The following is a 10,027-nucleotide window of genomic DNA, read 5'->3' as shown; positions in this document are numbered from 1 at the left end:
GTGAGTTTCCTCTTACCTGGCTTCAGATGTTAAGCCCGCAGATCAAATCTGAAGGAAACATCTATAGATATTTATAGACCTCCTTTTATAGACCGTGGAAAGGAACAGGCATTTGCAAGACATGTTTCATCCTGCCCTAATGTAGATGTTTAAATGCCTACTGTCATTTTCTGTCCAGCTTCAGGGAAATGGAGATGTTTACCTCGGAGGTAGTTAAGTACCTTAGGCATCTGTGGGTGGATGTCTACATGAAACACATGTTTTGGTGTGATTTATGAGAATGTGCTTTATAATTTTGTGCAGAGCTTCAGTTTCATACCTGGCTTGCACGTTTCTGTTGCTGGGTTTTAGGATGCAAGCAAGGAAAGTAGCAAAGCATCGAAGCCGCACAAAGTAACCAAGGAGCACAGAGAGAGGCCAAGGAAAGACTCGGAGAGCAAAAACTCTTCCAAAGACCTTGAAAGAGAACAAAACAAGCCTTTGAAGGACTCCTCCAGAAAACCGACCGAGAACAAACTGCCTAAGGAGGAGAAGGCACCTCCAAAAGCTGCTTTCAAGGAACCAAAACTGGCCGTGAAGGAGACCAAACTGGAGAACACTTCTCCAAAGGGCGGGCCACAGCCGGAGTTAAAGTCTTCCAGCAAGAGGCCCTCCAATGTGGAGTCACCAAAGCCTAGTGCCAAAAAACAAAAAAAGAGTAGCTCCAAAGGAGTGAAGAATATCCTGGGGACGTCTCCCAGAACCTCGTCTTCCTCATATCCAGAGAAGAAACAAACCAAGGAGAAGATGAATGCCAAAGTGGAAAAGGTGAAATCTGAAAGCGAGGCCAAGGAGATCAAAAAGCCTGTGGAAATGGAGGAGTCGAACTCAGAGGATGAAACTTCTTTCAAGTCAGAGGTGAGCAGGGATTTGCCCTTTACTAGGATTTTTAAGCAGCATGTTTAAATCCCTCGTGGAAGATAGAGAACCACATTGGCAAAGGCTTTGGCTGGGTTGCATCTCAAATAAAAAACCCTCTTCTTAGAAAATCCTGTCGGTATTCATCATTCATGGTACCTGTTTTACCCCCTACTGCAGATACGCAGTTCTGTTTCGATTTATCTGCAGACAGAGTTATCTAAAAGTTGAATTTAAGGTTACGGTCCTCTCTTGCAGTGACATTTGCAGAGCTAGAGTATTGTAGGCATAGATACACTTTCTGCCCGCTGATGACAACATAATGGTTTTGAACGTGATCTTTATTCAGAAAAGGAGGAAATAATTTCAGTTTTGTTTCTGAAAATGAACAGCATTAAAATGTAAATAAAAAAACCTGTTCCTGACATAGCCTGTAAAGAAATGCGCTATTGGCTAGAGCTCAAAGTACAACCACATGCCACTAAACCTAAATAAGTTGTGTTGTAAAACATAAAACAAATTATGTTATTGTACTACTATTTTTAAAAGCTGTCTAAAAAGGAAAAAAATATTTACAACTAAGAACATTCCTTGTCCTCTGTCTTCTAAAATTGTTTTCCAAAAGAAGACACAAAAAAAAAGGAAGGAAAAGACAGCAATTTAATCCATACTCTCGCTACTCTTCACTTGTATATTTTGTACTTGCAGTAAAGAAACTGTAAATTCTGATGGGATTCACAGGGTAATGTCACGTGAATTTGAGCTGCATCCTTCTGGCCACTTTTAGGAAGATTTATTTTACTAGAATGAATCATCTAGGGACAATCCATATTATGATTTAATCAGCACGCTGATACAGTAATGATACAGATGTATTTATTTCAGAAAGGTTTTTTCTTTCTTTTTTTTTTTTTTTTTTTTTTTGGCAAAGTACTTCTACTCTGCAAAGCCTTTTTTTCTTTTTATTCTTCTCCCCCTCTCCCCCGACTGGTTCAATGTGTAGCTTGTGCATTCAGAACAGGCAGCTCCTCTCCACTTGAAGTGCCTCGGTGTGCAGAAGCCATCGTTTCTGTACCAGACCCACGGCCCCGGCTGCAGCCTTCTGGTCACTGAAATCTTGAGTGTCCTGTACTTCGGTATTTCTGAGGTGTCAGGCCCTCTTCCCCAGGACTGTAAGCCGAGAGCGCCGATCAGGCTGTTCCCCGAAACCGCAGACTGGGCCTGTGGGTCCCCGGCGTCTGCTGCCGTCCTGTCGTGCCCCCAGCGCGCTCTGAGCTTCCCTGTCCTCCTCTGCACCAGCTCTTGTGTCTGTTGGATGCCTGACAGAGGTATTTTGAGCGCTGGCCCAGGAATACTCGGTGTGATGGAGGGGAAACTGTGGCAGCTGCCAGTCAGATGGGCCTGGGTTTCTGTGGAACTTGAAGGCCGAGGGTAGAGCTGCATAATGCATTGGCAGCGGCAGGGAGGGCTGACCGAGTTCCTTTTCCACCCCGGGGGGGTTCTTTTCGCTCCCAGCGCTGCCGTTTTGCTGCTCCGTGGTTTGTGCTGGTGCAGCTGCTGGTGGATCTGTGTGGTAAAGCCACATCACTAAAGCGAAGGAGCAGCTGGAGGTGGACCGGGGCCCGGAAACTCTTAAATCAGCTTTGCTGCTGCAGCCAAGGGGTTGTGCAACATGCTCGGAGGCTGCAGCTCCGCGATTGCTTTGAGATGACATCTTTGCAGGCTGCTGTTGAAAGGAACAGCCTTGCTCTCATGTGTGCTGCTGGCACGAGAGCTCGTGTGACTTTGCAACGGGCTGGAGGAGTTTCTCCTTCCATTTCAGCTCCTGCTCAAAGTTAGTGGTACTTTTCTTTTTTTTTTTACTTTTTTTTTTTTCCTTCCCCCATCAAGTCCAATTCCCTGAACTGGCCTCATGCTTGGCTGCCTAAATGCTGGCGCTGACAAAAGGGAGAGGCTGCGACGTGCGGGCAGGGTTGCTTTTTTCCATCGTAGGCGTGTGCTTTTGTCGTATCAGGGTGACAGTAGCTGCAGCCTGAGCACGCAGAGCATGTCCAGCCTCCGAAACGCTTGAAATAGCCCCTACAGGGTTAATGGCAAAAGCAGGGACGGGGTCTATAAAACTTGCGATTTCTGCTTTAGGTCCTGTTAAGTCATTTTAAGGGAACTGCTGCTAGAAGGTCAGAGATGAAGGGTGTTAGGATTCAACCTGTGGGTAAGACACGAGACCTGTGCTCCCTTCTCTTCAAAATACTGCTCTCTACTTTTGTCTTGTGATTTTTTTGAACAAATAGGGCTGCTGCAGTGGGCCAATAGAGCAGATATTGGAAGCGTAGAATTATTCTCCTTTGCTACAGAATAATTCACAAGGGTTGTAATACCCCTTTTTGACGTTTTTCCCCTTCTTACAGTTAAATAAATGAAACTCTCCTCAACACTCAGGTGATAAATCATAGGGAAGGGTGATACTGGGATGACAGTCCTGCCACTGCTTTCACTTATTACTGCCCAAAGCTGCTGATGTGCCTCTTTCTACCTGTTTACAATGTTTTTGTAATACTAATGCTTTATTTATTAAGTTTATTGAGAATGTGTGATTTTATTTTTTCATAGCATCAAGATTTGGCAGTGGAAGGACTAGGTGGATTCCCAATGAAACTGAAATGTGAAATTTCCAGGGAATTACTTTTAAAAATAGCAAGATGATGTTCCAGTACGTGGAGAATCTTTCAGCTAGATCCTGCTGAGTAACAAAATCCCCTTTAAGATACGGAAACAGTCGCTGCTGCCATCGGGGATGAAATAGTTGATTGAGCCTTCACTGCCACCGCGTGGTCCTTCAAGCTCAAGCATGGGCTTGCTGTGCAACCTCTGCTTCTCGGTTAAAAGAGTCATAGCCCCGAAACTTCGTTTCTGGATGCTCTTACCAGCCATAGTTACATCTTTTCACTCACTCGTACTGCACAGTGTGCTCCCCAGCTGAACACCAGCCGGCGGTGGAGCTGGTTTCGGTTGGGTTTTCACAGTACACAGGGATTGCTCAAGTTGGTGCACCAACAACTGTTTTGAGGTTGTAGCAGTAAATCAGAACTGGTTCTGGAGTCAAGCGGGCCAGCTGGGATAGGCTAGGGATCTATGTTTAATGACCAGCACAAGGTGTTCAGGGGGAATGTTGGTGGGTTACAACAAATACATTTTTTAAGAGGGCTTTAATAACTGTTCCAGGTTATATCCTTGCATTTCAAAGTCCAGGTGTTTTCACTTGAACGTTTTTCAGATGCTGTGTTTGATCATTTGAGGCCATTTCAAACTAGTGGCATGAAGGGTTTGGATGGGAGCTGCGGATGCTACTGGCCAGGAGTGCTGAGCTACAACCTGCCAAAGTTTCTGTAAATGTAGTCTCTGCCCTGCATTTTTTTGTATTTTTTTGTATTTCCAAGAACTGCATTCAGTGATGTATGATGTGGCGTGCTCAGATGCTTCTGCCTCACTGTGCTTTGTGTTCTGTGCTGCTTTTCTGGATTAGAAAGGTTAAGATTTTTTTTTTTCTTTTTTTTCCCTTTTATGGGGGGTTAAGTCTGTCCAGTCCAGCCCTTCCAACTCCAGCTCCAGCTCCGACTCCAGCTCTGACTCTGATTTCGAGCCGTCTCAGAACCACAGTCAAGGTGTGTTGCAAGAAATACAAGTTGTTAAAGTCTTCCTGGCACAACCTTAAAAGGCTTATGAGAATTAGATCTGTTTTCCCAGCACCGAATATACGGCTAATACAGTTTCTTGTGCACAGTCACGTGTTGAAGCTGTGATGCTTCAGCAAGAAAAGGCAATAATGTCGTAGGGTAATCATGAACAAGTATTTTTCTTGGTTTGACAGCTAACTTATGAATCGGGAATCTCTCTGGGTTTGGTTCTTTCCCTTTTGACTTGGGTTGCTGCCTCAGTTTGTAAATCTGTTTACTTCCACTTCATCTCTCATGTCACCAGAATATTTCCCTCCAATCTCATATATGGTTTATTAAAAATTATAAATGTGACATTCATCACTTTGCCAGTGCATAACAGCTGCTTTTTCAAATTCCTCCGCTGATAATCCAAAGAGATCTATTGTGGCAACAGTAAATGTTCGAGCTTTAGCAAATGCTGTGTTGCTACAAACACGGTCTCCTGAGTGACGTTTAAAATAGTCCCCAAATGGATGAAAAACACGTCCTTTTGTTTTCATTTCAGAAGAGAGCGGAAGGGTTTTGGGGGGAGGCTAAGGGTGGCTTTATGGCAGTTGTAAAGTCCGTGAACTCTGTTGAAATTCTGAGACTGGGATTCAGTGTCTTTTTGTGCAAAATGAAAATACCACGGACGCCTCGGTGAGAAATCCTGATCCATCTTAATAATAACTCACCCGGTTTAGATGAGATAGCTCGACTGGGGTTCTGCTGCGCGTGTCCCTGTGTTGAATTGCTTTCTCCTCCCTGGTCCCAGGCCCGCTGCGCTCCATGGTGGAAGATCTGCAGTCAGAGGAGTCTGATGACGACGACAGCTCCTCTGGAGAAGAGGCAGCCGTCAAAGCCAACGCAGTCAGCCGGGATTCCAGGTGGTAACAAATCGGGAAGAACCGTGTTTGTTGTCTTTTTGCCCTTCATGTTTGGTATTTCTGTGTGCCTCCCCAGAAGGGAGGAATCAAAGGGATGGGGCCGTGTGAGAGAAGCAGAGGAAGGGCAGATGTGTGGAGGCCTCGGTGTGGGGTGGGGACGCAGAGTTGCTGAAAACAGGAGGGTGAGAAGGCAGTTGGATGAGGAGAGATCACTGGAGCTCAAAGAGAAGCAGCCCCTGGGAAGTGGTACGTGTTGAGCTGGCAGGTGTTAGTGACTGAGCCCCTCAAAAGAGTCACTTAATTGTTGTCTTCAGATCTCTGCCGAGCCGAATGGTGCGCGACACCTTTGATCTGCAGAGATGAGAGAGGAGCTGTGGAGGCTGTCGGTGTACGCGCTCTTCTCGCTGCGCGCGCCCGATACAAGACGGAGCAGGCTTAGTCCTTGCCGATCACTCGTGCTGACAGTTGGTGACTTGGCTCCTCTGGGGCTCGGTTGGTTAACAGCTGTTTCCTGCTTTAGTCAATGGAAATAGTTGAGTTTCATCCTTCTCCCCTCAGGATGTGCTGTTGTAGCCAAAACCTGGAGTCTTAAGCTGGGTATTTGAAACCAAATGCTTGGCCCAGATAGCAGCTGCGAATTTCAAGTTATGTTTGCCTTCACAAAAAAAAATAATAAAATTGTTGTTGCACTCTGTCATTATGAACTGGAGTGGAGAGACTTTAAAGGATATTTTGTAGACCTTTAGAGTGTAGGTAATAAACAGTTTTTCAGGCTCATCAGAAGTAGGATACCTGCTGTAATACATCTGTAGGGCCAAAAGAAGAATGAGAATAAATAGGAAATCTCAAAGGTCACAACAGAAATGCAAAATGTTTGGGGTTTTTGCCTGTGTTCTCAGTGGAGGTGTTGGTAAGCCTCTCGTGCAGGTCATCAGTGAATCCCCAAATTGCTGGTTGCAAAAACCAGGTGATACTTACTTAGTTGTGAGGGGACTCGTGTGTGAAAGAGCTGAACTGCTCGCTGCCGTGTGTAAACTGAAACTCCCCGCTCTGCCTGCCTGGGGGATGGAAGATGGCGAATGCAACATCAGCTGGGAAAAAAGAGCTTCTTGGAAATGACGGACTAAGTGTTTCTCCCAGCAAATTTAGTAGTCTGTAGTAAATAGAAGAGTTTCACTGGGCTCTGTGCAGTTCAGCTGGCAGCCGAGTAAGTTTTTCTTGCCTGGTGATGCTAATTCTCTGCTGCTTGTCTTTCAGACTGAGCCTTAGTGACAGCGACAGTGATAACAGTGCAGATTCCTGTCTGCCAAGTCGAGAGCCACCTCCTGGCCAGAAACTGCCACCAGCAAATAATAAGGTATTTACTGCATCTGGCGTGCCTGTAAAATGCTGGTTTCCACCACTCTGGGTACCTGCGTTGTGTTCAGTCGATGGTGTCAGTTCTGATTTGCACCAGATTTTCATTGTCTTTGTCAGAGAGGGAACTTTTCTCTGTTCTGTGCTCTTCCAGCCATTAAACCACCACGTTCTCTAACCAATTTTGGTCCCTAATATTGCTTTATTTAACTCTCAGGCATCTGGAAGAAAAAGCCCAGAGTCTTGTAACAAGCCAGAGAAGATTCTGAAGAAGGGAACGTATGACAAGGTATGTTTGAGACTTTGTGTGTCATCGCACCGTTGGATGCTCACTAATATTTCTGGGTAGAAAGCTATTTGAATCAGTCGAGCCTGTTCATGTTGCTCTATCTCAGCAGGTTAAAAGCTTGAGTGTAATGAAAAACAGATGTTGAAAGGACAAAGTTTGGAGAGCAGCACTGCAGAAGTTGTGTACGTGAAATAGATGGAACCCCCAAGTCACTTCCATGTGCAAAATGTTAAAATTGGTTTATTTGTTTGCCCTTTGTCTGAACCAACGGTGTGGCTGGTGCTGCAGCAGCGAGTGCCTTTAATGAAAAGGCCGTTTTCATCTGTCTTTGATCGTACAAATTAAAGATCATTTGATACTCTGCTTAAGATGAAACCTTTGGTCAATGAAATTCCCTTCTCTCCTGCCTCCAGGGAAAGCAGAGCAGGGTAGATGCTCCTAAAGCACGGCTAACTCGCAAGCAAATAGCCAAACCTGAAGTTGTCCAGAAAGTTCTCCCACTGCGATTTTTTTAAGAAATCAATCAAATGGGAGCTTAATCCTTTTCCGTAGTCCAATCCCTGAGGCCCCTACAGTAACCAGAGAGTCAGTCTGCAGCTCTCACTCGTGTGGGTTAACGCTTTTTCAACAGGAGAATACAGCCCAGCTTAATAGTCACGTCAGGTGTAATGTTGGAGACACTTGCAGCTGAGTGTCCTGCCAGCTTCAAAATCATCTGCTGGTAACCACAGCCCAGGCGCCTTATCTGGGACAAGGTTTGTGGGCAGTAGTACTTTGTATGAGACCACTTAATACAGATGGAAGGGGACACTCGAAGAGAGTGCCTGAAACACCGTCACCTTTTGCAGCTGTCGCAGGTTTGATAAAAGCTGCCAGTGAGCGTAGCATCCTGCGTTTCCTGCTGCAGCGTGTGTAAAACTACCTGGGAATGCAGCGCAGCCGAAGAATTTTTCCTTACCTGACCACAAAGCAGTGGTCAGCAGGTCGCTGGGGCGTTGGTCGCCGCTGCGGCTGTTTTCAGGTAGTGGGCACTTGATTAGTACAACCGGCTGAGGAAGAGCTCGCCGTTTTTGGGGTCCTCTGAGCTCAGGGTTTATGACCACTTCTTAAAGCTGGTTGCAGGTGTTTGTTTAATGGTGTCGTTAAATAGTCCCCCTGATGGTCTTCAGACCATCCAGATTTACGTGAAGTCTTTAGTCTCCCAGTACTTGGTAAGGGGAGAGGAGGCAGTAAAAAACGTACGGAAAAACTGGGGATAGGAGCACGTCCTCCGACCCTCGCTGAGGAAAGTCACTTTGGCAGTCATCCAAACGTGCCACGTGTGTCACTGTTTCTGTTCATGCCTCCTTTACAGGCCTACACTGATGAATTAGTGGAGCTTCACAGGCGACTAATGGCACTACGAGAGCGCAATGTGCTACAGCAGGTACAGGTCATTTGTCAGCTTTCTGGCAAGCTGTCGTACTCTGGTCATCTCCGTGTCCAAGGGTCTCAGCCGGCCCCCTGCAATGCTTGACCTTTCACTTGCCTCTCTCCTTCATGAGAGAGTCTGGTCGCTTTGCAAGCAAAGATATTTAGAGAAAAAACCAAAACAACAAACCGAACTAAAAATCAGATGTGCATGCCCTGGCTTCGTTGGCAAAGATCGTGCATCTTCCCTTTGCCATCCTGGTAGTGAGTCCCAAAGCTGGGCTCTCTCGGTCTGATTTAAAAGGAAAGAAATGTGCCCACATCACTTTCCAGGCGGAGCTACTCAGGCATGCGGGAAGAGCCGGTGTCCTTTTTGGGGAGAGGGTTCCCTTCACGTTGCGAGACATTCTCGTCTCTGCAGCTATTCCGAAGGGATGAGGAAGGAACCGGGTGGGATTGTTCTGTAACCGCCGGCCTTTCTGCTGTGCTTAACCTTTATGGGGGCTCTGTACACATCCTCGCTTGTCTCCTTTCCGTACAGATTGTAAATCTCATTGAGGAAACCGGGCATTTTAACGTTACCAACACAACCTTTGACTTTGACCTCTTCTCCTTGGATGAGACGACCGTCCGTAAGCTGCAGAGCTACTTGGAAGCGGTGGCGACATGACGCTCGGCCCTGGAAGCAGGCTGCTTTTGAAACCAGAAATCCCGTTTATTGGTACCAGGAAACGAACCCATGGAACTAGGCCTTCTTATTCTCTTGATTCACCCGAAGCACTGCCTTAGAGAACAGCCATGCTCTATGAATGCACAGCCAGCTGCACTTTCTTGTAGGCTTCAAACGAGCACCCATATTGCTGAGTCTGTCCTCCCCGGCTTCGTAAGTACGCTTGGGCGCGGGTCCCGAGTAGAGCAAAAGACGTGCTGCACTTAGCTGCACAGCATGACCTTTTGGGTTTCCCGTCGAGGAACTATGTGGGGTTTTTTAAGAGCACGTTTTCAGGCGTCTCTGAGATCTGAAGAAGCGTGGACGATGTTTTCTTCACCAAATCTCAGGCTCAGCCCGCCTGCAGGGAGCTCTAGCGTGTCCCGTTTCCTCCAGCTCCGTGCAGAAGCGTTCCCGCCGCGTCAGTTAGATTGGCTTTTACAAAGCTGGCCCAGAGACCGATGGCCGAGGCAGCTTCCTGGGGATCCTGCTGGTCTGACACGGAGGAAAGGGGATGGATTCCAGTTTTAATCACTTGCAACTCGGCTCCCGGCTCCTGCGGGGCGTCGCTCCACACACGGGCCCTGCAGCTCCCTGCAGAGACAGGTCGTGCTCTTGGAAGAGGCCTCTAGAATCTGCTGTCTCCTGCTGGGGTTTTGAGATGTCTTGTTTGTTGATCCGAGCTCCTAAACAAAGTCTCACTCCTTTCAGTCTGCTTTAACTGTAATAGGACTACGAAACTGTAAGCTGTATATTTTATATATATATATTATATATATGTATG

General features: G+C 46.6%; 1 protein-coding gene across 1 annotated transcript; it reads left to right on the top strand.

Moving 5' to 3' along the window:
* Positions 1-351: 351 nt before the first annotated feature.
* Positions 352-9,204, top strand: MLLT1 (myeloid/lymphoid or mixed-lineage leukemia (trithorax homolog, Drosophila); translocated to, 1; the record flags this gene model as incomplete). The annotated part of the gene is made up of 7 exons (XM_009871128.1): positions 352-897; positions 4,472-4,559; positions 5,368-5,479; positions 6,737-6,836; positions 7,053-7,124; positions 8,479-8,550; positions 9,076-9,204. Coding segments are annotated over 7 exons (1,119 nt in total), but the record flags the coding sequence as incomplete, so codon positions are not given.
* Positions 9,205-10,027: the final 823 nt, after the last annotated feature.

The sequence above is a fragment of the Apaloderma vittatum genome, unplaced genomic scaffold, assembly GCF_000703405.1.
Source record: "Apaloderma vittatum isolate BGI_N311 unplaced genomic scaffold, ASM70340v1 Scaffold41076, whole genome shotgun sequence".
Classification (NCBI taxonomy): Eukaryota; Metazoa; Chordata; class Aves; order Trogoniformes; family Trogonidae; genus Apaloderma; species Apaloderma vittatum.
Note: the sequence above shows the minus strand (reverse complement) of the source record. Positions and strands in the feature narration are given on the sequence as shown.